Source organism: Sycon ciliatum, chromosome 2, assembly GCF_964019385.1.
Source record: "Sycon ciliatum chromosome 2, ocSycCili1.1, whole genome shotgun sequence".
Lineage (NCBI taxonomy): Eukaryota > Metazoa > Porifera > Calcarea > Leucosolenida > Sycettidae > Sycon > Sycon ciliatum.
Genome location: NC_088644.1, coordinates 24,046,204 through 24,073,227, shown reverse-complemented (window position 1 = coordinate 24,073,227; position 27,024 = coordinate 24,046,204). Strand labels below are relative to the sequence as shown.

The following is a 27,024-nucleotide window of genomic DNA, read 5'->3' as shown; positions in this document are numbered from 1 at the left end:
ACCAAAGCACAGAAGCAGTGGATGGAGACGTTTTCTGCAGACCCGCAGGCAAGGTCGGAGATCCTACATTTCTGTAGGTACAGTACATGTGTCATCAATGTTTTATTCCGTAAAAAGTAGGGGGGGGGGGGGGGGTGGGTGGGTGGTGGGTCCTGGTTACTTTGTAAAATTCACGGATTGAAAAAACTATCGATATTTACGGATGGCCCCTTACTGAGGTGTGGTGAGTCCATAAGTGGGATCATTTCAAGTCCACCCTAGTTTGAGGATTTCAGGGTGTGTCGGCCGTTGAGTGGTTCAATAGCCAATTGAGTCATCTTTCGAAGATTCCTTTTGAGTCTCTCTCCCCTCTCCCGGGGAGACCCACGTGACCAGTTTTGGCAGTGAGCAAGTACAAGTGTGTGTGTGGTGTGTGTGTGTGTGTGAGGTGTGTGTGTGCGACGATTATGGTCGCACACGTCTTTCTTCTCTTTCTCGGACTCTTCCTGACTTTTCTTTCATTCTCCTGGATGGTTACCAACAGCCAGTGTATGCCGGAGTATGTGGTGTGGTGTGTGTGTAGAAAAAAGAGAAAAAAAAGAAAGAAAAAAGAAGAAAAAAAATGAAAAATAAGGATTCACTGGCCAGAAAAAGTCACTTCAATCAGCTGTGTGGTGGATACCAGGCTACAAATAGTGGCGGTCAATTCATCATCAGCCTTGCAAGCTGTTGAATGGTGTAATCCCAGCATAAGTTGCTATGTCTAACATAGCTGTTCGCTATCATCGCTTCCGCGATGGGCAGGTCTGAGGTCTGTGTGTGTTTGTGTGTGGTATGTATGCATGCATGTCACATAATTATGTGTGTGTGTGTGTGTGTGTGTGTGTGTGTGTGTGTGTGTGTGTGTGCGCACACATACATATTTATCTGATTTGTAAACTGTTTCATTGGCACCTTCCCTTCATGAGTGTGCCGTGGGCAGAATGATGAATGCTGAGTCTACCTAATGAGCGGCATATTGAGCATTGCTGTGAAAAAATATTGTATCCTCTTTATCTTTGCACGTCCTATTTCCTCCTTGTACTGTCCAAAAGACTTGGTGCTTCCATCTCCCCGTGTACTATACAGATATCTCTGAAGCCGTTGATGAAACAGCTAGTCAGTAAGTACATCTGTTTGAGAGTCAACAGTCGTTTCCCGGCAGTGTGTGTGTGCAGGATGTTGTTATTGTGTGTGTGTGTGCAGGATGTTGTTATTGTGTGTGTGTGTGCAGGATGTTGTTATTGTGTGTGTGTGTGCAGGATGTTGTTATTGTGCCGCTCTGTGAATTCTAAAGCATGTCAGCATATGGGGTCCCGATTGGCTTCTGGGCAGTGAGAACCGTGCTCCTCCGGGTACAGAATTCTACTATAGTTGAATTACATGGGCTCAACGTGTAGGCGTATGCCATTTAGCATTCACACCCGATGATGTAGCAGCTGACACCATGCCAAAAATGAAGTGGAGTAGGTGCTACGCAGGCTGCTGGTATATTTGAATTCATAACCACACTTGCCTCTATACCTACTTGTGCTAGCGGGCAATAGCGCGTTAGCAATCTGCATGGGGCGTCACTCATCCTTTCAACCTTGTCCTTCCTGCTTCTGTACTGATCTATGAAAAGTGGGATAAGCAAAGTTAACTGCGTTCGCATAGTGCCAGAAAGCGATGATTCAGACGTGTGCTCTGCGCTTTTTATCTCTGTCTCCTTGTCCATGCAGAGCTTCAGGAAATATCAACTCTTGGGGGTCTGAGAACAGTGATGCTGAAATGCAAACACTGGTAAGACTAACACTGGTAAGACTAACACTGGTAACACTGGTAAGACTAACACTGGTAAGACTGCAACGTACACTGGTAAGACTAACAATGGTAAGACTAACACTGGTAAGACTAACACTGGTAAGACTGCAACATACACTGGTAAGACTGACACTGGTAAGACTAACACTGGTAAGACTAACACTGGCAAGACTAACACTGGTAAGACTAACATTGGCAAGACTGCAACGTACACTGGTAAGACTAACACTGGCAAGACTAACACTGGTAAGACTAACACTGGCAAGACTGCAACGTACACTGGTAAGACTAACACTGGTAAGACTGCAACGTTATGGCGTGCTAATAAGTGAGACCTGAAGAATTTCTCTCCTATTTGAAACCTGAAGGAAATGGACTGTGTTATGTTTGCATGTTTGATACATTTGGGACTATTTCAAGACTTTTCTGAAGTGTTTCGGTTATCATTAGTGTTAGCAATATCCTTGTCATGCTGCTGCCTTCTAATGAGAGTACTTGGTATCTGATCATTCCAATACGCAGACACAGCCCGAAGAACCGACCCAGCCTCAAAGCAGTCGCACTGGATCCGTTCGACAGCAGCCAACTGGTAAGAGAATGTAGGGACCGAAAAGGCATGACAGTGTAAGCAGTTAGAGTACAACTGATTGGTGGGTGGGTATCAATGGCCTCGGAGCCTGGCAAGACACTCGGAACAGTAGCCGTGAGTGGGTATACGCAGAGGTACTCAATTTATATATTTAGGCTGGTGGAAATGATAGGGTCAACACAAAATGTAATCTAGAATTCTTTGCTTGTTTTGTCCAAAACTCCCCTCCTGACGTTCTTGATTTGTGGTGAATTTATTCACTCTTCGTCTTAGCTGGAGGTGCCGCTGGACGCCATTCACCTTGGACAACACTAAGCCCACCTGCTGGTCAAGGTGATGAGGTACGGTCATGTGTTCTGTCTACTCTCCCAAATCCTCTTTGTATCTTGAAATGCTGTTTGCTGTCACACTGCTTAAAATGTCAGATAGCAGATGATGCGTTTGGACAGTAGCCGGGCCTAACACTGTAATTATGGTTTGTGTGTACACAGAGTGAGTCATCTGATGGCGTTGCCAAGGCCATCCCAGTCAGGCAAAGTAGAACGGTTAGTACCTGCCATGGTGAATTCTTAATTCTTTCTTACTGTGCTGTCTTGTGTGTATTACATCTATCCCTGCTCATATGGCTGCTTCTATTGCTTGTGAATTACTCATTCCCTGACTTTCTCCATCTATCTGCCTCTCCAATATTTCTCCCCCTTCTCCCTGTCCTCCCCCCCCCCCTGTCTGTCTCTGTTAGTGTCGATGCGTGGTTCTCTCTATCTCCATCCTTTCTCCATTCTCTCACGCTCTCACTTTCTCTTTCACTCACTCTGTAATTTATTATGCGATTGTATTTGGGTATACATGATGAGTTTGCATTCTAATGGGGGACTCGGTATAAATTCTGTAGTGACGTTATTGCTGGGTTCCAGGGATCTTTGTTGCGCCATGCAAGGGCGTTGCTTGAGGGCATTTGATTCTGAATGCTTGCCAAATACTTGTTGTGGTGTTTGGGTTTGCAGAGAATACCATCGTCCGTCACCACATCGAGGCCCCAGTCACCTTCCGTGGACAGTGCCGCCGCGATCGGTCAAATTGGTGAGCAAAGCATTTTCTATGGCAGCATTGCTAGCAATGGTTTTCTTTCATTGTCCAATGTATTGACTCACACATCACTATCCTAATGACAAAGTGTCTCAGTAATGATTATGGTAGGCTCCACTAGCACTAAAACATCCCTTCCAATGCTTGGAACATGTGTGTATGTATGTCTTGAGAGCTGCATGTTCACCTAGGACAAGTGCAATACAAAGTAAATGCAAAGTTAGGAGACTCCCTTTGACAGGCATTCACGTTTCCTGATATACAATATCCCACGTGCACAGTACTATGCTTACATCCTCTACTGTGCAATGACGTCTACGGTTGTGTGCTTGTTGTTCTGTGCAACTCTGAGCAGATACCAAGATTCCTCGACCGAAACCCGGTGCATCGCTGCCACCGTTATCAACCAAGCACAGTGCCAGTGATCTGAGATCAGGATCCAAGATACCGTTGCCGGCTAGTAGCCCTATCGGCACTGGTTCAGGGTTTGCTGGTGCGTCACCACTGGATAAATCGTCACCAAGCAGAGCGGCTGGTGTACATGGCGCTGCTACTGCTGCTGGTGCTACTGCTGGTGCTGGACGTGATATGTTTGACGGAGGCATGGGAGCAGCAGAAGAAGATGATGATTGGAACACGGAGTCAAGTGTTAGTGGCCTACACGATGATGCCACTGGTGATGCTGGCCTTTTCTCTCCTGCTCGCGGGTCACCACGAAGCAAAGCAGCTTCACCGAGGAGTGTCAAGGATGTTCCAAAGGCCAATCCGTCCCTTGAGCAGCAACAACCAGTGAATGTACAAACTGATGAAGTTGAATCTGACTCTGACTTTACTTTGGATGAGGAAGAGGAGGAGGAAGAAGAAGAAGAAGAAGAGGAGGAGGAGGACAGTGGAGAGCAACACTTGGCTGCAGTTGAAGTGCGAAATCCGTCCACGAGGCCGCCAATGTCTGCCGATCTGGGCCTTGATGAAGCCAGCTTTAGCCATGCCAGCAATGCCAGCTCGTTATTCTCTACAATGGAGCAGCCAGATGACACTCCAGCTGCAACACATGTGGCTCTTGGTGGTGATAAACAGGAAGGCGATCAGGAAGAAGAGTCTGACTTTTCATATGAAGAGTCCCCAAGTCATTCTCCTGGTAGGATGCGTGCCAGTCTCGCTGATTCACCTTCAGGGAATCTGCATGAAGCCGTTGCTCATGCTGACTCCGCACCAGCAGCTGGGAAAGTGGATGCAGCTAAAGAAGGCCCGGGATCACTAACAGGTATGAATGAACCTTCTAGCTGATATCCACATTTGTAATCAGTTAGAGCTAAGTTGGGTAAAGTTGGTCTTGTCCCCCCCCCCCCCTTGTGTGATTTGTACTGTGTATCAGGTGTATCAGGTGACCGTGTTAGCAGCTCAGATAGTGCATACTGTCACGATTATAGTCAGCATCTGTCCACCACTGGGTCATCTCCCAAATGCGCTCAAACTACAATTCATATTGCTGCTGTTTTCTCTGCTTTTTTCACGTGTTTGCTGGCCTGGTCTCTGCTGTCTCTGGCTTGCTTCTTGGCACATACTACTACAACCGTAGAGAGTAGCTGGGATAGTGAGGTAAGTAGAGAGGGATGGGACTATTTGTTACTCCATGTCAGTGCTGTTGTCACCGTCATTGTTGGTAGCACTACTTCTACCATGCTTGTCGTCATAGTAGTGTTCTCTTTCATGTCCTGGTTTCTGCGTAAGTCTGATAGTGTGTTGTCTACATAACCCAGGAATCAACCTGCAGTAGTCTACTGGATCCCGTCTTTTGGATACTTCACCATCCACCAGTACTAGTTGTGTTGAGCCACTCACACTGTTTGGGTGTGCTGGGCAGCACTCATGCCCTCCTCCCCCCCCCCCCCCCCCCCCTCTCCCCCTCCCTCCTCTCCCAGAAGGTTTTGATGAACTTGCCCATCTCCACCCTGATCAGTGAAACTCTCCTCCCGCCATGAATCAGAATGGTGTAGCACCACATTTCAATGCATAGCCTTGAGACCATATAAGGCATAGACACAGTACTTAAGGGTTGTGTGTTTGTGTTATGTTTGGTAATGTAGCTGGTGGCATCCAGGACTCTTTTCTAGTACTCCACCTAGTGACAATCTTATTGACTCCATACCTATGGGAGGAGAGGCAGCGGGAGAAGGGTTCTTTGAAGGGTCGCCTAAGTGTGGTTCTTGGTGAATCTTGGCCGAAAAATGGCAGTACACCGGACAATAGTTAAGAGAAATCCCAAGGCTATCTTTTCAATTGCCCATCATCATTCACCTTGTGCTACACTCTAGAATGGCAGTAGTGATTCATGGTACCATTGACATGCTCCAACAACACAAGAGACTTTTGAATAGTATTCACTTCAGTATGCTTGATATCTAGCATGTGTACGAGGGCAAACGATTATTTTACATTTTATCATCATCATCATCACAAGCCCATAGCCCTAAGGCCATCGGGGCGTCACAGAGCAAGTATGAACAAGCAAGCGCCATAAAAATTGATCGCGTGCAGCAGCGAGCAGGGACTGCACGTCAAGTGCAGTCCATGAAATAATATCAAGCCATGACATTATGGGCCTGCCTCGGCCACGACCTCCAGCAACACAACCCTGTAGAACAGTCAATGACAAACAGCCGGAACGAACAATATGACCAACAAATTGCAAGTTTACATGTAGTCTGCCAAATTATTATGATGCTGATGATGTTGCTGCTTTGCTTATGGTTGTGCATGTGTTTGCATGGTGCAGGATGAAGACAGTGCACTAACGCCTGATGACAGTGATGGTGAAGAACAGCTGGGTACGCCACTAGCCGCAATTCAATATTCACCAAGTATTGTATACATGCACATTCACATATCAACAAACTCGGTGTGCTAGAACTTCCCGTGATTTATAAAAGACTGTCGCTATAGCTGGGAGGGTCCATCAGAAGCATAGCATCTGGTCAAGAGCCCGTTGCATCAAACATACCATTTTCACTTCACTGTACTTCGGGCATCTTACTTCGTGTTCTTTGCCTGTTTCTTGCAGGCAATGTGGGTTTGTACAGTGTGTGGAAGTTCCCAGTACTGTCGGAATGTACCGAGTACTGAAGTACAGCTGCTTCAGCTGCTTCACATAATCTTATGTGCTTGCATTTGCCTTTGCTGCTGCTGTGCTGTAGTCGGTGCCCTGGCTGGTCTTGGACACCCGCAGATGATGTCGTCGCCGGCTCATCGCCAGGTCTCCCCGCGTGACAAACACACATCTCCGAGTCCATCGCCAACACCGCAGGGCTCACTCCACAGCGACACATTGCACGGCTCTGATGAAGCTGTGCAAGCACAGGCACCGATGCACCCAGAGCTTTCAAGTCAGCAGACGCCGCATTCTGCTGCAGAACTCAAAACAAGTGTAGGTGACGACTCTCTGTCAGATTCAAGGGATTCCTTTGATTCTACTCCAGGTCGTGCACAGCACTCTCTACCTAAAGCTCCGGTGATTGATGATGATGATGATGACGATGATGAGTCACCTCCGGCAAAAAATGTGCCGTTAGACCAAGACAATGCCGATATTTCATCTGACTTCAGCTATGAAGAGGACGATGAAGAGGGAGATGATGATGTTGATACTCCATCTCAACAGCCATCTGTAGTTGTTGGTGCATCATTCGATAAACCCAGTGTTTTGGAAGGAAGCAGCTACTTCGGCGATGCCAGCTTGCCCGGCGACAGCCCAATACAAGATAGGTTGATGCCTAAGCAAGCGCAGGGTCCAGTCGGAAAGCTTCCTTCTTTGCAAACCAAATCGACCTTGTCACCGTTGAGCAGCCCTGGCAGAGTGGCTTCTCCACCTGCACTGGCTGTTGGACTTGAAGGCTCTAGAAAGGCCAGTCCTGGCAGGCAGCCCGACATATCCCCTCGCTCCTCGCCTAGCCCACTAGCTATGCCAGGCATCTCACCAAGGCAAGCACAAGTGAGTGGATTGACCTCACCTAGACACCCAGTATCGGATCACATCGGAGGTGCGGCGAGAGTGACATCAGAGGAGTCGGATTTCAGCTTGAGCGGTACAGATGAAGACTTGAGGGCGGCGTTCTCCGCATCTTCTCACGCTCAGCCTGGGCAAACCGATCTCACAGAGCCTTCGCGTCCAGCAATCTCTCCCTCAGCACGACTGGATGAGGACTTTTCGGATGCCAGTGTGGACAAGGAGGATCGCCACCCTAGTGGCCTTGCACCTGAAGACTCTGACTTCTCTTTGGATGATTCCAATAGTGATGTGCCTATCTCAGCCCAGCGCTCGCCTATCATTGCAGGTGAACCGCAGTCTTCAGCTTCTGATTTCTCACTGGACAGCACACAGGACCACCTCAAGGACACGTTCACGGTGCAGGATCTAAAACCCACGGCCAGGGAGAGCGAGTCAGGTCTAGCTGGGTCTTTGCCAGACATGATTGCCTCACCGGCATCAGCTCAGTCAGCCGTGCGGCACTCGTCAGGTCCTAGTTCTCCCGTATCCCCTGTTGGAGCATCCGCAGCAACACAGGCACAGGCACGTTTGCTGCAGAAAGAAAGTGACGACTGGGCGAGTGCACAGGAGCAGACAAGAAAGGCGAACGAAGAAGCTCAGCAGCGGCGAGCCGAGCAGGAGCGCCTGGCTCTGGAGGCACAAGGTTGGTGGATGTGCATGTGCATGCGTGTGTATGTGTGTCGTGTGTCAAAGAGTGAAGCAATGTTGTGTCTATGGATGCATGCTCCGGGTCAACATACTCCTCACACTACTTTCTAGATCTAGCTGATGAAATGAATTGTGACGTACAATTTCACTGTTTCCTCTGCAGAAAGGGCTCTTTTGCGTCAGCAAGAACTTGATAACCTTGCCAGACTGGAAGAAGAACGGCGAGCTGCAGAAGCAAAGCAGCGCATGGAAGAGGAGCGACAGCAGGATGAGAGACGTCAGCAGCAAGAATTCTTGGAGAAGGAAGCGCATGCTAAACAGGAGGCAGCCGCAGCCGCTCAGCGGAGACAAGAAGTCGCCAGACTCAAGCAGGAGAGGGAAAAGAAAATGGAGGCTGAGAATCGTGCTAGGTTACAGCGGAAACAAGTAAGAATCAAAACAAACACATGGTGTTTAAGAGGCTGTGTTCGAAACTGCCAGACATAGTCACCATGGTTTGTCCATCTGTATGCATTGTTCACAGGAAGCTGATGCACTGCATCGCATCAAGATGCAGGAGAGCATTGAGGAGGAAAGATCCATTGCCAGACGCCAGTCATCACATCTACTATCTCCCACCTCTGATCGTCCACGGTCGGGCCTGAGTGGATCCGTGTTTGCCGGTACACCAGGCTCATCTCCTCGCCATAGAGCTGTGGAAAGTCACCATTCTCACCAGAGTGTGGGTTCTGACGACGACGACAACGACGACGACGATGATGGAGATCTAGAACTGGAGAAGGTAAGATTCTGTAGGAGTGTAACCATCACACAATGGAGTGCATCAATATACATGAACTATCCAGTGCCGCACGCTCTCATGAAAGCCAGGCCATAGTCTCCCCTGTGCTTTACACCCCGGACATTACTTCAAACAACCTGGAACGTGACACTTCACGTGGGCGAGGTTGGGAAGGGGTGAGAGGCTGGATGAAGTGTGTGCATGTGTGTGTGTGTGTGGGGGGGGGGGGGGGGTAGGGGGAGATACAGCTTATATACTGGTGTGGGGGTGGGGGGGGGGGGGGGGTAGGGGGAGATACAGCTTATATACTGGTGTGGGGGTGGGGGGGGGGGGGTGAGGTAGGGAGAGATACAGCTTATATACTGGTGTGGGGGTGGGGGGGGGGGGGGGTGGGGGTAGGGGGAGATACATCTTATATACTGGTGTGAGTCTGACCCTATGGTACGCGGTAGAACAAACTGCGTAGCGATCTCTCATACCTGCTTTTAGAGTAATGCAAATTCTAACAAATGGCAGAAGTGTTCATTCTCGATGTTCCTCGCTTCCTACCATCCAGTTGTCTGGCCTGTATGTTGTTTTCAGGCTGCAGCAGCACATGTCAGGAGTGCATTGAATACCACCGATGGCCGGCATTCATCCATGCTGGAACACCGTATACCCAGGGCAGTCATATCACCCACTGCTTCGGGCATGTCCTCCGAGATCAGTGTATCGGTGGCGGATGAGAAAGGTGAACGGTTGAGGGTTGTGCTGTGTGTATGAGTAGGTAGACTGCTGGACCAAGTCACAAGTACAACAAAACTCTTAAGTGTTTTTTGATCGTGATGATAACTATTGTACAAACCGTGGCAGAGCTGAATGCAGTTTACCACATTGAAAGATGCATTCAGTCTGAATAATGCCAGCTTCCATACTGGAACATGATGATGATTGTGCGATTCACTAGTTCACATTTGCAGCATAGAACACGTGGAGATCAGTACGGTCATGCCAGAGTATTCATGTACCTTGCTCTGTTCATTGTTTGCAGCTCATCTTGATGACGACATTGCCGATTCGAGTGGCAGCACCGGAAATATTCTACTAGAGGGAATGATGTCAAGTAGCCAGTCCACCAACCCACTAATGGCCTCCACCCCGCTCCGCCAACACAACACACTGACGCAGCGGCAGCAAGACGCAACTCTAACCAGCCCATTTGCATTTGGTACGTACTAACAAATATTCACTGGTTAGAGGGAAAGACGCAAACGGGGAAAGTCTGAAAAAACTATTGACTGTCACCACCAGGATTCGAACCAGGGACCTTCGCTTGAGGCAAGCGATGCTCTAACCACTGAGCTAAGGTGTAGCCGGCATCTCAGCAGAGACCGTTCACACACGTGTGCTTAATTTCAATAGTGGCATTCTGTGCAGCATATCCTGGCATTTGCCACTCCATGTGCTCTCTCCATTGCTCCATTGTTTTGTCTGACTTATAATCAGGGGACACATCAATTCTATCACCTCGTCACAAGGAAACTGTTCGTGGCTTACAAAGCCAGTTGGATCAGGCGAAGCGAGACCTACAGGCCAGCCAGAACGAGAGTGAGCAGCTGAAGTTCAAACTTACTGAGGCCAAGAAGTAAGTGACAATGCTGTGTTTGTGTGTGTGTGTGTGTGTGTGTGTGTGTGTGTGTGTGTGTGTGTGTGTGTGTGTGTGTGTGTGTGTGTGTGTGTGTGTGTGTGTGTGAGTTTGGACTAGTTTCGGCTCGACAATCCAGTGTGTCGTTACTATAATAGCTTTCATGGCTGAGGTTGTTGGTATGTCTGTTGGCTCTGGGTATCCAGTACTCTGTAGCCGAGGCTGGTTGGTAAAGTAACTCCAATTTCACTTCAAGGTACCAGTGCATCTATTGTCTGCTTCTATCAAAGCAGCGTGCTGTCTATACTGGTTACCCCAGCAAGTGTAGGGTGTGCATAGGTAACTGTCTTGGCCGTTTTATGCCGATGTACTCCGTGTGGTGTAGACCAGGTGTGCATTGGTGGTCGATTCACATGGCTTCGCCAGTTGTGTGGATTAGACAGTTATCTGGCGCAAGTCTTGATCTACCTCATTCAGATCTTGTTCGCTATCGTTGCTATAAGAGAAAATCTGTGGGTGCACATCCAGTGCATTTGCAGATTTGCGTGCTTCTCTTGCGACGGGCGTATACATGGTACATGGTTCATGGTGTGTGTGTGTGTGTGTGTGTGTGTGTGTGTGTGTGTGTGTGTGTGTGTGTTTCTACTAACACCGGCTCACATTGTCACGATACTGCATGATTGGGTTGTTTAGGACTGTGACGTGCCCTCCTGTGTGTGTGTGTGTGTGTGTGTGTGTGTGTGTGTGTGTGTGTGTGTGTGTGTGTGTGTGTGTGTGTGTGTGTGTGTGTGTGTGTGTGTGTGTGTGTGTGTGTGTGTGTGTGTGTGTGTGTGTGTGTGTGTGTGTGTGTGTGTGTGTGTGTGTGTGTGTGTGTGTGTGTGTGTGTGTGTGTGTGTGTGTGTGTGTGTGTGTGTGTGTGTGTGTGTGTGTGTGTGTGTGTGTGTGTGTGTGTGTGTGTGTGTGTGTGTGTGTGTGTGTGTGTGTGTGTGTGTGTGTGTGTGTGTGTGTGTGTGTGTGTGTGTGTGTGTGTGTGTGTGTGTGTGTGTGTGTGTGTGTGTGTGTGTGTGTGTGTGTGTGTGTGTGTGTGTGTGTGTGTGTGTGTGTGTGTGTGTGTGTGTGTGTGTGTGTGTGTGTGTGTGTGTGTGTGTGTGTGTGTGTGTGTGTGTGTGTGTGTGTGTGTGTGTGTGTGTGTGTGTGTGTGTGTGTGTGTGTGTGTGTGTGTGTGTGTGTGTGTGTGTGTGTGTGTGTGTGTGTGTGTGTGTGTGTGTGTGTGTGTGTGTGTGTGTGTGTGTGTGTGTGTGTGTGTGTGTGTGTGTGTGTGTGTGTGTGTGTGTGTGTGTGTGTGTGTGTGTGTGTGTGTGTGTGTGTGTGTGTGTGTGTGTGTGTGTGTGTGTGTGTGTGTGTGTGTGTGTGTGTGTGTGTGTGTGTGTGTGTGTGTGTGTGTGTGTGTGTGTGTGTGTGTGTGTGTGTGTGTGTGTGTGTGTGTGTGTGTGTGTGTGTGTGTGTGTGTGTGTGTGTGTGTGTGTGTGTGTGTGTGTGTGTGTGTGTGTGTGTGTGTGTGTGTGTGTGTGTGTGTGTGTGTGTGTGTGTGTGTGTGTGTGTGTGTGTGTGTGTGTGTGTGTGTGTGTGTGTGTGTGTGTGTGTGTGTGTGTGTGTGTGTGTGTGTGTGTGTGTGTGTGTGTGTGTGTGCCCACAGGTCTGCTGAGGACAATGCAAAGATGAAAACAACTGCTGAGCACACACGCATGGATGGAGACTTGAAATTGAGAAATCTGATGTAAGATAATATGATAATTCTCTTACCAGCGATATATTATATCGGTTAAGTTGCCTTTCATATAACCCACGGTGCAGGTTAAGGACAGTATGTGTGTGGGTGGGTGTCTATCTAAAAAGATTGTTGGTAAGCTCGTTGCTTTCTGTAGTTGAATGACAGGTGTAATGTGTGATGTTAAAGAGAAATCAAAAACAACTCCTACAGGTGTCCGGTGTTGCTCACTAAAATCTGCTTGTGTGAGTCCGAGTCATGAGCTGCTTGTGTGAGTCCGAGTCATGAGTACCAGTCACTGTACAGTCGCAGACTTGCCAACACTGGGGTGTGCACTGGTGCAGGGTGAAAACTTACCAGTACTCGCAACTCGCCAGCCTGGATTTCATTGTGCTCGCCTATACTTGACCCACTGTGCATACTGCCACAGTGTCTCTCATTATGATCATATAGTATGGGAGTGTCCCATGGAGTGCAGTCACTTCACCACGGATTTGTTGACTTGTTTTGTGTGCATTCCCACCAACGCTCCATTGCCTGAGTATTAAGATGAGTTGCTTCTTCCTACCTGTGTAGGTTCCAGTACCAGCAAGAATGCCAGGCGAAGGAGACAGCAGACGCACAGGTCAGACACTTACAAGAACATTCGCAGGAGCTTGAAGAGAAACTAGCCAGGTGAGAGGGGTTGGTTTGTTCAGTCTAGCTAGCATGGTGAAGTTGACGGGCGTTGACAGAAAGCTTGGTAAGCGAGGTCTGCTCTCGGACATTGCTTATATGTATAGGATATTGACCTCGACTTCGGTCTATATGGGAAATATAGGCCGAGTAAAAGACTGAAGTCCGTATCACGATTCCTTTGCCGTAACCCCAAAACTTGATTCTTTAGGAGCTATTTTAACCTTTTTAGATAGCATTTGTACTATAGTGTACATAGGATGTTGCCTATTTTGGGTACAAGACTGTAAGAACAACAGGGTTCAGGTTCTCAAGCACAATGGGTGGGTGGTATAAGGGGTTGCTTGAGATTCATACTGTTGTGGGTTCGAATCCTGCTTGTTCTCTTTGTCTTCTTTCTTTCAAATTTTCTTTTTGAAGTGGAGAGAAAATTTCTAAGTCCCTCCAAAGTCGAAAAATTGCAATGCCAAAGTGGTCGATACAAGCGGTCGATACAAGTGGTCGATATTACGGCGATATGGGTAATATAGGACCAGTCAAGATCACAAGAATTAGTGGAGGGCGATATAGAAGAGTGATCAAGTACAATACACAGGCACGCATGTACGTACGATGTTTGTTTGACCTTTTGAGCACGGAACCACACAAAACGCCTGTAGCGGAGGCAAAATTGGCCGCTAAATTTTCAAAATCCTGATATGGCTTTGAACTGTATTGCAAATGATTCCTGGACATATACCTGGCTCAAAACTGTTATTTGTTTATGAAATCCGCCAAACACTTCCAAAGTTATGGCCAAAATAGTGGAGGCACTTTTACGGGAAAAATGCAAGATTGTGAACTATGTGCACTACGATTACGAAACTGCTTGTAGTTCCGTTGAAATCGTATACACTAAGACAGAATAGCTGCAACTCCACTCCACAACAGTACTAATGCTGTTCATAATCGTATTGAGTGTGATAGATGCCAAAACAAGGTGCAGCACATAATCCAGGTTGCCCTGTACACTGGAGGTAGCAATGGCGTCGGTCTTTGCGCACTCCTCGTGCCCAACAAACAACACAGCGCTTCTGAGGCTGAGCCTTGGACTGTGTCACAGGAATCTCAGAAGGATGGTGGCGTTCTGTCAGCCTGGCAATTCCTTGCTGAGGAGGAGCAGAGCCTACTGGAGCTGCTGCAACAACATCAGGATGATGACCAGTGGCATGTGTAGGACCTGGCGGCATTGCTGGCACCCCTGCTACTGGTGCTGTGGCAGCTGCTGCTTGACGTCGCTCCTGGATGCCTTCAGCAAGCAGCTCATTCATGGCAGTTCGAATAAAATCATAGTGTATTTATTGCCACCGGCCTTGCTGTACAATATGTAGGCATTCAGCACTCCCTCCTCTATGACGTGTGTGGCCAACGTTTTATACCACTTTGCGGTTTTTCGCGCTGCAGTATAAAAGGACAGCATGGCATCATTGCGGTCGACGCCACCCATGTGCCGGTTGTAGTCAACCACTAGCTGAAGCTTCTTGACAGCTTTGCCATCCTTGTCGCGCTTTCCTGTCAAAGTGACGTTGGCCTTATGAAGAGTGGTCAGGAACATCACTTCCTTGGTGTCTTGAAGCTTCAGGACAAGGATGCCTTGGGAGCTGCGGTATGTAAATTCACCTTTCTTTAGCTGCTTGTAGCCAGTGAGACGCTTCGGCAGACCAACTCGGTTCTTGCGGACAGTGCCACAGACAGCAGTGTGGTGTCATGCTGCGTACTTGGCTAATGGCACGCTCAAATACCAATTATCCACGTAAAGGTGGTATCCTTGGTTCTCAAGCGGTGTCATCAGCTTCATAACCACAGCACCAGATACACCAAGCTCCTTGACGATGTCTGGCATGAACGTTGTCTGGTCCTTTCCAACATACACAATAAAAGTATGCATGTATCCACTATCCTCGCAAAGAGCATATATCTTGATGCCAAAGCACGCTCTCTTCTACGGTATATACTGTCACAAGCCGAGTTTCCACTTCCATGCCACCAGCTCCTCATCGATTGAAATATTTTTACTAGGCGTGTACACCTCTTGGAAACGGCTGACAAACAGGTCAATGCCATGAGTGGGCGCACTTTGCGAAGCTTGTCAGTGGCTGTCGTAGGGTCATCATGGATGGCGAAATGCAGGAACATGAGGATGCTCATCCACCTGTCTCTCTTCATCGCGGCGGAGAAAGAAGGGGTAGCGATCAGACCATCCTTACTCCAATACTGATCAAACAATGGCTTCCAGAGACTGCCAATAGTTAGATACAAAGCCATGATAATTTCATCTCGGCAACAGTCACAGACTTCCAGTTTCGAGGCAGAGCACGGGGTGCCATGGCTTGTCTTGTATGACGCCTACGCATCCCCACAGTTGCTGTGCAGCAACCCAGAGTCGTCCAGCACAGCGGAAGCATGCACAGATCGACTTGCTTTGCCATTCTTTCACTACGTAATAATAGGTCACGTGTAGCAGCAGTCACGGACACTCTGCGTGACGTAATAATAGGTCATGCGTGCTCAAAGGGTTAAACAACAAGCTAGTATTGTATTAGTAGTGGCTAGGAATGTCTTTGAGGCAATGAGCATTTGCTCCTGTTCGTCATGTGCATGTGTGTGTGTGTGTGTGTGTGTGTGTGTGTGTGTGTGTGTGTGTGTGCATGTGTGTGTATGTGTGTGCGCATGCTTGGCTGTGTGCATGTGCAGTGATATTGAGATTCGTCACAGTGCTGAGAGCACATGTCGGCAACTGGAGATGGAGAAAGGATTGTTGCAGGCACAATTGGAGCAGGTAAGACCGGTCGTGCTGAAACTATGAACATTCCTAGCAGTATCATGATGTACTGTGGACATTCTGTCTTGTGCTATTGTTGCATGCATAGCCCTGACCTCTAAAATCTGAGACATGACTGGCATACTATGACTTTCACACATACTGTATGTCGACAAATTTTCGGCCCATTCAAATTTCGGCCTCCCAGGGCTAAAACCCGTTTCGGCAGCATCAATTTTTCGGCCTGTACTGCTGCCGCCTGTATACACTGTCACACTGAACCTTGCAAAACGAAATTTCGGCTGCAACAAATGTTCAGCCAAACATGACCAGGCCGAAAATAGCCGAAAATAGATATGCACCGAAAATTTGTTGACTGACAGTATTCTACTGTGGTGCTCTGTGCTGCTCTGTGTTGCTCTGTGGTGCAGATGGAATCAAGACTCAGTGTCAGCCGGGAGGAGATCAGCCAAGAGAGGAATTCCAAAGAGCTTCTCAAGGAACTGCTGGAGCAGCACAAGGCTCACCAGGGAGCATTGCAGGAGGTTGGTAGCTTTCAGCACATTCAACAGTGCAGAATTACATTGCACGCATTGTGGTCATCATGACCTGTATGAGTGGGGGGGGGGGGGGGGAGAGACAGTGGAGACAGTGGAGTGGAGTGGATAGTGGGGAACTGGCAGTGGAGACTGGAGTGGAGCGGACAGCGGGAAAGTGACAGTGGAGACAGTAGAGAAGTATGATGTTTTCATGGATGCCTCCATTTCTGATTAACCTCGGGCTATTTTCTGAACTGTCTTTCTTGTATTGTCATGCAGGAAGCTACACAAGCAACCCGTGTGAAGGTATGTAACACTACACCTGCCTTCAATATGTGTGGGTTCAAGTTTGATTTGCCTAAGGATAAATTACAATTTTTTCCCGTTTGATTTGCCTAAGAATGTATTACAATTTTTAAATTGACAATGGAAATTTTTGGGAGCGTAATGTAACCCACGGTGCACTGCACTAATATACCTGTAGTGTTTGTTAGGAGCACGCTCACTAGCATAAGCCGCACGGTAGAAACAAGAGACTGACTGCTTACTAGTAAGAGATTGTGTAGAGCGTGAAACTCCCGCTGCCGAGTTCCACAAGTATAAGTTTCCTCCCCCCCCCACTGTATGTAAGGAATTTCGTACACGGTTTCAACTTTGATTGTTGCAGCTTTCCACCAGGGACATATTCTTGGCACTTTTCTACATTAGTTGTTGCCATTCATAGTCTGTGATAGCCATTCTGCGCTCTTGGCTGGAAATGTTCATGTAATTGTGTGATGTGTTTATCTAAGGCAGGAACGGTTGAACCTGATGAAGATGTCCATACAGTACAACCTGGTTTTAGCGACCACCCCACGGTGCAGCCAAAGGGGTCGTTAAAGCCAGGTGGTCTTTAGAACCAGGTCCCATACATTGGTGGCATATTGGATCTTGTACGTAGGTGTGCATAATTGTACTTAGATGTACTCATATTGACAGGTGTGGAGCATAGAATATTTTCATGCGAGCAAAGCACACCTCACTCAAGTGCATGCAGCGCATCCTGCACTGTCACTTGTCACTTCTGTTGACTGCATGCATGCACTTCAAGTGCTTCGGTCATTCAGAGCACACTTCAACCCTGTTGCTGTCAGCCCTGCCAGTCAAGCTGGCACTTTTGGTCGCTCTGTGCAGGTCCAATGTGGCTCTTGGTACAGTAAAAGTCAGTCGCTGGTCGTGCAAGGCAGGTGGTCGGTGTATCCGGTGCAGTTTCTGTGTAGAGCTGTCCGTGCATGGAAAAACTGTCGTCAAAAGCAGGTGGTGGCTAAAACCAAGCTTTACTGTATATTGCATACTACTATTCCTTGCCTGCATGCAGTCTGAGCTTTCAGCAGTAATGGAGGCAGCAGGAAGGGAGTGTCGTGAGCTGAAGGATAAGCTGGCTGTTCAACAATCACAACTCGAATTAGCCCAGGTAGGGTTAGGTTAGCTGAGCAATGGTAAGCGGGCACACATGATTACAGAAAATAATCTGAACACCATGGGTGATAATATTCACTACTAGAATCTCCAAAGAAATCCAATGTGTCTGGAGCAATTGGAATGGCAATGATGAGCACATTGAGAAGGGTGGGCCTGTTAGATGATGGCTCCTGTGACTGATGTTCATGGTGTTGCTGATCACACTTTGGCCACCGGTACTGCTAGGCATGTTTGAAACCCACAGTGCCAATCATGACTCTACTTAAGTTAGTCCTTACCATATGATATAGTCAGACAGTGGCCATAGCGTGGAAGAGGGTCGGCATGCTCATGTGCACACTCATTGCTTGCTCCATTGCTCATTCTCCCTGGTTTGAGCACACTCATTGCTTGCTCCATTGCTCATTCTCCCTGGTTTGAGCACACTCATTGCTTGCTCCATTGCTCATTCTCCCTGGTTTGAGCACACTGTAACCGCTAGTACCATGAGCTACACAGTGTGCACCAGGCTGTGGCTCTTGTCCCCGCAGCAGCGGCTAGCGGTTTGGTCCCATTTAGCTCTCGTATTTGCACTAGCCAGATCTTATTATTGGGTGACACAGTTCGCTGTCTAGAGCATTGTGGTACCGAAACCCTATGTACACAGTCATGTGTATGTTGACATTCCGGTGTTCTGAAATTGTCCACAGGCTGAGCTAGAGGTGGCACAGCGTCACAACGAGGAGCTGTCGACCACACATGAAGTAGACCTAGAGGAACTGAGGGATGTGCTCCATGAGAAAGCCGAGGCACTGGTAAGATGGTTGAACATATGGCAACACCCCCCCCCCCTCCCCCGTACACACATCCACACGCCGCACGCGCGCGCACACACACACACACACACACACACACACACACACACACACACACACACACATACACACACACACACACACACGTATGTACGCACACACACACGCATGTACGCACACACACATACATACATACACACACACACGCACACACGCACACACACACATGCACACATACACACACACACACACACACACACATGCACACACACACACACACACACACACACACACACACACACACACACACACACACACACATGCACACAGGCACCAAATAGAAAAGAGTACAGTTAAAACTTAAAACTGTCCCAGAGTGTGAAACTCGGAGTTGTTACTTTAATTTTCCTCTCTCTCCCTACTGTATGATTACAGCTATAAATATACAGAACTATTACGATAAGATAGGTGTGTTAGAACTGAGAAGGTGTACCTAGTCATCAGAGGTGCCCCTAAGCAGGGTATATGCGGCCTTCCAGAATCACTGCGTTCCATTTATTTACAGAGATACTGGTGGCAACAACTTGAAGCGGTACGTCCAACACCGTGGTTACCGTGACGCCGCCAGTGCTCCTGTGAGAGCTGTAGCAACCGGTTACCGTGGCGTCGCCAGTGCTCCTGTGAGAGCTGTAGCAACCTCTTCTCTAACCCTGTAATATGCTTAGTAGTAGCCTCGAATGTGTGTACTGTTCATTCTGGCGAGGATTGATTCTCTCAATCTATTCTCCAGAATCTAGTGGAGCAAACTGTGTCACAGGAGAGGCTGTCCCATCAGCTAGAAGTGCAAGGGATTGAGAACAAGCTACAGCAAGTCACAGTCCAGCTGGAATCCACCCAGAGTCAACTCAAAACTCACCAGGACGAGGTACGATTGATTGTGTGATATGGTGTAGGCCATGCAAATGTGTACAAAAAGGCGGTTGTGTATTCCATGCGGATATGAATGTGTGTAAGCTTTACCTGAATTGAGACTACGCACTACGAAGAAAAATACAGCCACCCCTTCTACTTCAAAATCCACATGGTTTCATGTGTGTGTAGTGCTTGGAGTTGTGAACTCGAATTTGAATGTTGCTTTGTAAATCTGCAGATCCGGGCTGCTGAGTTGCAGTTAGCTGAACGTAATGGACAAGTGGCTTCTATGAGCAAGGAACAAGAGTTACGGGGCCAGTCCTCCAAAGATACCGAGGAGCAATTGCGCAGGAAGGTGGTAAGTTCATTCAACAAACTCCACCGCCATTCCTTGTTGCCTTGTCATGTGAAGATGTTTTCATTGACGGCAGCAACAAAGTATTACATCGCAAATTCTTTTATTGACTCGCCACACCTCTGCTACTGTTTACTGATGGGAGTGTGCGTGGGCTGTGTGTGTGTTTCTCTGTTATCCTCTTCAAGGAATTGCATGACCGAACACTGGCTGAGGTGTCTTCCCTGAAGGAAAGGTGATTGTTGTTTGTGTTGCCTTTATGCTGGGTATTCAAGTTCAGAAAGCAAACACTGCCTGCAGAGAATCTGGCATGGACATGACGTTTGTTGCTAGCTGCGTAGACATTATGCGCAAACATCTGGACAGGTTTTGAGGTGTAATGTTGTCTGACATGTCAGATTGTTGACACTTTGCAGATCAATCCCTCCATGTTGTGCGCAAGTATTCCAAGGTGCAATTTAGATCTAGAAAATGATACACAGTCAATCTCATGAATAATATCCTCAGTTATGGCAGCAACTCGTGAATAACAACACTCAGTTATGACAGCAACTCGTGAATAACAACACAGTTTTCTCATGGTCGATTGAGGGTAGCTATTTGCAAGGTTGACTGTACAATGTTATTCTGATCTTATGTATTTCTTTACTATAATTGCTTAGGGTGTCTGCTGCTGAGGCAGAGGTGGTTCTGCTGCGCTCTCATAACCAGACAGCCAACAAACAACTACGTGAGCGAGAGCGTGCTGGAGCGGAGGCCCAGGTAAGAGCTTCCTTCAAGCATCGTGTGAAGTACTGTAGAGTTTCCGACGGTTGGCTTGCTCCCTGTAGAATTACCGTTCCTTGTCTATGCACTATTTGTGAGAGAGCATCAGCATAACATTATGTCACCTTTATGTGCCACGATACGATATTGAATCGGTGCACACACACACACGGCTGTGTGCAATACATGCCATCCTAGCCCAGCACACAATATAGTGTTGGATGGAAGAGTGCAGGCTCAAGCCAGTATGACCAGCATGATGTCTCCTACTGGACTCACCAAATTTTCTTCACATGCTGGTCAGATCATAAAGAACACTCGAACAACCACCACACTTGCATTTCGACATGGAAAACAGGATGCCTTCATCGAATACAAGGCCGGGGCAGGGGTGATTGAAAAAATACAAGACCGTCTCCGATTAGAAGACCGGGCCTACTAAATGAGTCTAGTAGACCGTGCTCAAACTGTGGGGAAAAATAGAAACCATGCTCAAACTGTGTAGAAGAAAATGGAAGAACGGGGGTAAAACTGTGTGGCGAAAAATAGAAGACCAGGGTCAAACTGGGTTGAAAGAAGTTGTATTTCTCGCCGGCCGAGCGCAGCGAGATAGGCGAGAAATGATTTCTCGCGAAATATTTTCAGTTGCAAATATGGCATCTGGTGTGTTCTTTGTTGTCGCTTCTTTTCCTGACTTCTTCAGTCAGTTTTGAGTCTCACCAGTGTGGACCGGTTTTTTCGATCTCCGTAGGATTTTCCTTGAACGAACTTCTTTGTCAGGATCCCTCGACCATAATGCTTCTTTCTCAGCGCCTTTGACATCCCCTCCGATCACATCGTCGTCGGCTACCCCCGCGTCCCCCGAATCGCCGTCTTCGCCATCCAACTGACCAACATCCGAGGCGTACAGGTCCCCTGCGTGACGGAATCTGACACGACCCGTGGAAAGCCAGCAGTTGAAACCGCAACACCCACAGGACAAGATCCAGGAGCTGAGGACATTGTCTGGAACGGGCCTCAACCCCAAACTCCAGCAAACAAAACCCTCGCTCATACTCGTAGCCAAAAATGCTGCGAACAACAGTGTGAACAAAAAATCGAACTGTTCGCAACCAAGGACGGCGCCAAGCCCCATGTCCGTGCAAGACACCAGCAAGGCGCTATGTCATCCATCGACCATCGCGCGAGCCTGAGATACACATGAAACAAACTTCTGAGAATTGCGGAGGAAAAGTTTGGAATGTTGTAGTGATGATTTGATGCTGATGATTACGCTGCACGCAAAACAGGCAGGACGAAGAAACCATGATGCCATCTCCAGCAAAATCAATGACCACTGCAGTACCTACAGTAGCCTACAGCCGCAGCTGCCACTGGGCAATCAGCCATCGCCAGCCGCGAGATCACGAGGCTAGATGACGGATCGTGGCTGCCGCCAGTGACTATCCAGATAAGTTGAATTTATTGTATGCTTTTTCTCATAGGTTTAACAGATTGGTGCCATAGTGTACTCCAGTCACCTCCGTTCGGGCTTTGTTGCGGTCGTGAATGAAATTACTTGTTTCTGTACTCAAAGCATCCTATTATAATGGAGATTGTCTCTCCCTTTCTCTTCCTCCGGCACGCACCAAATCATTCGGTAACGAGAGTAGCGCCGCCAACCATGCCGGATTTGTATATGGTGGTATAAAGTGCTTTCTTACGTGTAGGTGGTCAGGCGTAGTTGTACAATCGAATAAGCTCCAGATTATAGTAATCATTCGATTGCTTTACACCCCTACAGGCAATGTTTGCAATTCCAGTACTTTATGCGGGGTAGGGTACTACACTAGTTCCTCTTCCAGTATATCCATTGTACAGCGTCGGTGCATTATTTGTGCGTCCGTGGATGAATCTACAAATTCGCCTATGCGAAGCTAACTTTAGTAAATGCGCGTATGGCACACTGTGTGCTGGTGGCATAACTGTGTTTCGGAAGGAGTGTGCTGCGCATACTGTGCGGGCGGACAAGTCCTGCTGTATCTGTCTTACTGAACGCATTGTGCATTGTGCTATGTTAGATCGGTCCTGCCTGATGAGTGCATCGTGCACTGAGTGTCGGCTATGATTCCTGGTGTAACTGTCCTAATTGACAAGCACATTATGCGCTGTGTGGTAAAACTGTGTTTCTGGATGAGTGTACTTCGCATAGCGTGTTGGTGGACATGTCCTGGTGTAACTGTCTTTCTGGATGAACGCATCGTGCGATGTGCTATCCCAGACCTGTCTTACGTGATGAGTACATTGTGCGCTGAGTGTCAGTGTTGATTCCTGGTGTAACTGTCTGAATTGACGAGCACATTATGCGCTGTGCAATGTCATATGAGTCCCGATAGAGCTGTCTCACCGAAGGAGTGCATCGGGAGCTGTGCGATGTCCAACGGATCCCGGTATGTCTGACTGGAAGAGTGCATTGTGCTCTGCGAGGTGACGGTGGATGCCCAGTATAACTGTCTTACTGGAAGAGTGCATTGTGCACTGCGAGATGATGGAGGATTCCCAGTATAACTGTCTTACTGGAAGAGTGCATTGTGCGCTGCGAGATGATGGAGGATTCCCAGTATAACTGTCTTACTGGAAGAGTGCATTGTGCGCTGCGAGATGACGGAGGATCCCCAGTATAACTGTCTTACTGGAAGAGTGCATTGTGCACTGCGAGATGACGGTGGAGGCCCGGTATAACTGTCTTACCGGAAGAGTGCATTGTGCACTGTCCAATGCCAGCCGAACCCCTCTAGATCTGTCGCCCTGGATGAGTGTGTTCTACACTGTGCGACGCCAGATGAGTGCCCATATAACTGTCTCACTGGATGAGCGCCTTATGCACCGTACAACGTAAGGCACTTACACCCCGGCAGTGTCCGCCACCTCCCAATATCAATGTCTTACTAGTTGACGTATTGTGCAATGTACGATGTCAGTTTTGTCTCTGTACGATTGTGTCAAAGAATGAGTGCATTACGCCACGTACAATGTTGGGTTGAGTCCCAGTAGAACGGTCTTACCGGATGTACGTATTGTTTACCGAAAGTTATAATGTCGATTTCCAGTATCATTGTGTCTCATTGGAGGAGTGCTTGCATACTGCGTGGGGTCAGTTGTGTCCTAGTCAAAATGTCTTACTGGAGGAGTTCATTCCAGTCTTATTCGCTCATCAGATTGTGTACTATACAATGTCAGACGGGTCCCCGCAGAACAGTCTCTATGGGTGCATTGGGTACTGTGTAATGTCCGCCACCTCCCAATATCAATGGCTTACTACATGTAGTTGACGTATTGTGCAATGTGCGATGTCAGTTGAGTCTGTATGATCGTCTCGATGAATGAATGCGTTCGCCACGTACCATGTTGGACGGGTCCCAGTAGAATGATCTTACCGGCTATACGTTTCGGTCACCGAGAGTTAAATATTGAGTTCCAGTTTCATTATCTGTCCTATTAGAGGAATGCCTTGCATACTGTGTGGTATCAGCTGTATCCCAGTAAAAATGTCTTACTGGAGGAGTTCATTCTGTACTGTGCGAAGTCAAAATAGTCCCACTGTACCAGTCCGATTGGACAGGTGTTGCATGCACTTTGCAAATTCGGATCAGGCCTAACTTACTGGATTCTTGCATAGGCTCTGTGTGTTCTGTGTGAGGCCTGGCGGCACTGTGTGAATATTCCTGGATTAATTCCAACAATTTTATGCTGTGCATTTAAATCATGCCGGCCCTATCGGGTTTCACTTGTCCCGAGTCTGTTCGTGGTACAACCCTGTACATGATTCTTGCTTCCAGATGACTTACTCTGCTGTTCTGTGTGCTTTTCCTGCTTGTTCTTTCTCCTTTCTCTTCTCTACTCCCTGCTTTAGAGTACTTCAGGGGTTGGCTATGGGAGGATTGATCCTGTGCAGCCCAAACTGAACCGATATATCTGCTATCTGTGATCTTTATAGTCGCCACCTGCTGTTCAGTCAGGGTTGAGAATCAGATGCCTTGTTCATGTGCACTGCGTGGACGTATCACTATCAAGTCCTGGCTGGCCAGTTCCTGACACCTGAACTACTATAGACACCCTACATGCTCTCACACTCAGTTTGGTGGGTGGTTCCTCAGCACTGAACTGGGACGTACTGCACCAGATCAGGGTGCTAGGTCCTTGGACTTTGAGAAACTTTGTGTAGGTCATAGCCTACTCGTTTTGTCCCGTACTCTCTCTCTGTCAGTCTTCCTGTCTTGTTTGCATCTCTCTGCCTTCTTTCTCGTTTTCGCCGCGCTATGCTTTTTCTGAGTCACATCTGGCTGCGGCCAACTACCCTTCACTTTGTGTGTTGTCGCTATTGCTGTCTATGTCTCTGTGTATGCCAGTATATGTGGAGCGAGAAGTTGTATTTCTCGCCGGCCGAGCGCAGCGAGATAGGCGAGAAATGATTTCTCGCGAAATATTTTCAGTTGCAAATATGGCATCTGGTGTGTTCTTTGTTGTCGCTTCTTTTCCTGACTTCTTCAGTCAGTTTTGAGTCTCACCAGTGTCCCTGCCCTCCCACCCTTTATTTCTGTGCATATTATCAATGCTTTTTATCACTGTTTGCCGTGATGTGCTTGCCAGGCCTACATGATGCCTAATCGCCATTGGGGATATACACCCGGTTTTTTCCCTCACAAATGCGTCCGTCGGCGCGAGGGTTTTTTCCCGGCTGGCTCGGTCCAGGAAAATTAATCTGACGGTCCCAAGTGGTTCTGCATCATGGCCTATTTCTGCTATCCACTGGCACGACTATTCTATCTGAGACACTCTGTTCTCAGTCCTTGCTTGCTTCCATACCTCACTCGTTATCTGGTTCACATCTGGCTGCGGCCAACTACCCTTCACTTTGTGTGTTGTCGCTATTGCTGTCTATGTCTCTGTGTATGCCAGTATATGTGGAGCGAGAATAAAAGACCGTCCTCGAATACAAGACCGTCCTCAATTATAAGGCCGGGTTAGGACGAGCTTGAAAAAAATAGTAGACCTGCCTACTATTTGCGGAAATACGGTAGAGCCTTTCTGATCTTGACCGTAACCCGTAGGGTTGTACAGTACTATATCACATGTAAAGTACATGTATTGAAGTTATTGTGTTGCATACATGTACGCGTGCATGCACCCCGCCTTACTATACTAGGGAGATACCTCCACTGCCCACTGTATTGGTAGGGAGATATCTCCACTGCCCACTGTATTGGTAGGGAGATATCTCCACTGCCCACTGTATTGGACCGTGGAGGTATCTGTTTTTGGGTGAAGTATTGGGGCACCTTTCTATTTGGCATGGATTGCAGAATTTCTTCACTACTGTAAAACGACAAACTTTCGCGACCGATTAACTTTCGCGACTTTCGCGAGCAGGGTCGAATCGCGAAAGTTCGACACGCGAATATGAAATTTGTACTATTACGTACTACGCGATGCGTCGATGATCGATCGTTTTGCAACAAATCTGTACAGTACATGCGCATACATCACTCACTGCACTGACTGTACATTCACAGCACTGATCGATGCTTGTACGGCCGGCTATGTCCAACCAAAGCGCGCAGCTGTTGCAACGACGGGTTACGTACCAACACCAGTCTTGCAAGTAACAAACATTAGTTGTCGTTGGAGTACGGTGACTTGAACCACAAGAGAATAAAACGATCGACTGGAGAATGTCTCAGTGTTGTGGAGAGTGTTGTTGAACTTCTTGGAGCGTTTGGCCAGCTTGCTGTTGCGTAGATTTTAGTGTTGTACTGCTCGAAGAAGTCTTCTGAATTTTATCGCGATGAGTATCGCAGTGGCTCAGCAGTTCGAAGAGAAAGTCTTCCGGTGATCCCTCTTCGAACGTGCCATCCTTTCTCCCAGTACTAGTACTTACCTTATGGTTCTCTTTGATGCCTTGATTCCTTCTTACATTCCTTGATTCCTTCTTTCATTCTTTGATTTCTTCTCTCATTCTTCATGCACTCTGCGCCCAGCACTCCGAGGCTTCGTAAAATAAAATTCTTTGATTTTCGGTGGAAAGTAAAAATCGCTAAAATTAATCGCCGCTAACTGGTCCAGTTTGCCAAAACGCTAAATTTAGCCGCCGCGAAAGTTTGTCGTTTTACAGTACTTTTAAACATGCAAGCACATTGCCTCTTCCTTGCCCGCTCCTCCTTCCCTCGCATGCATATACAGGGAATCAAAATGCTCAGGTAGCCGGGAGCCTCCTGGGCATGCTTGCAGGCATAAGTTTACTTATTGTCTCTTTTGTATTCTGAAACTGCAGCAAAAATTCACCGAGATGCTGAATTCTTGTCGGATGGATGCTGAGCGGGTA

General features: G+C 47.8%; 1 protein-coding gene across 1 annotated transcript in view; it reads left to right on the top strand.

The window, feature by feature from the left end:
* LOC135809307 (rootletin-like) overlaps window positions 1–27,024 on the top strand; it is a 65,905-nt gene that overhangs the window by 6,247 nt on the left and 32,634 nt on the right. The window contains exons 6-32 of the mRNA XM_065322640.1: window positions 1,108–1,141; window positions 1,740–1,800; window positions 2,344–2,410; window positions 2,684–2,751; window positions 2,902–2,955; window positions 3,415–3,490; window positions 3,852–4,760; window positions 5,076–5,095; window positions 6,273–6,324; window positions 6,691–8,184; window positions 8,353–8,615; window positions 8,713–8,970; window positions 9,553–9,700; window positions 10,001–10,177; window positions 10,456–10,594; window positions 12,291–12,371; window positions 12,939–13,037; window positions 15,771–15,855; window positions 16,269–16,382; window positions 16,656–16,682; window positions 17,734–17,829; window positions 18,527–18,631; window positions 19,422–19,556; window positions 19,782–19,901; window positions 20,087–20,133; window positions 20,561–20,660; window positions 26,974–27,021. Coding sequence (XP_065178712.1) covers window positions 1,108–1,141; window positions 1,740–1,800; window positions 2,344–2,410; window positions 2,684–2,751; window positions 2,902–2,955; window positions 3,415–3,490; window positions 3,852–4,760; window positions 5,076–5,095; window positions 6,273–6,324; window positions 6,691–8,184; window positions 8,353–8,615; window positions 8,713–8,970; window positions 9,553–9,700; window positions 10,001–10,177; window positions 10,456–10,594; window positions 12,291–12,371; window positions 12,939–13,037; window positions 15,771–15,855; window positions 16,269–16,382; window positions 16,656–16,682; window positions 17,734–17,829; window positions 18,527–18,631; window positions 19,422–19,556; window positions 19,782–19,901; window positions 20,087–20,133; window positions 20,561–20,660; window positions 26,974–27,021 — 4,877 coding nt within the window. The remainder of the gene's footprint in view (window positions 1–1,107; window positions 1,142–1,739; window positions 1,801–2,343; window positions 2,411–2,683; window positions 2,752–2,901; window positions 2,956–3,414; window positions 3,491–3,851; window positions 4,761–5,075; window positions 5,096–6,272; window positions 6,325–6,690; window positions 8,185–8,352; window positions 8,616–8,712; window positions 8,971–9,552; window positions 9,701–10,000; window positions 10,178–10,455; window positions 10,595–12,290; window positions 12,372–12,938; window positions 13,038–15,770; window positions 15,856–16,268; window positions 16,383–16,655; window positions 16,683–17,733; window positions 17,830–18,526; window positions 18,632–19,421; window positions 19,557–19,781; window positions 19,902–20,086; window positions 20,134–20,560; window positions 20,661–26,973; window positions 27,022–27,024) is intronic.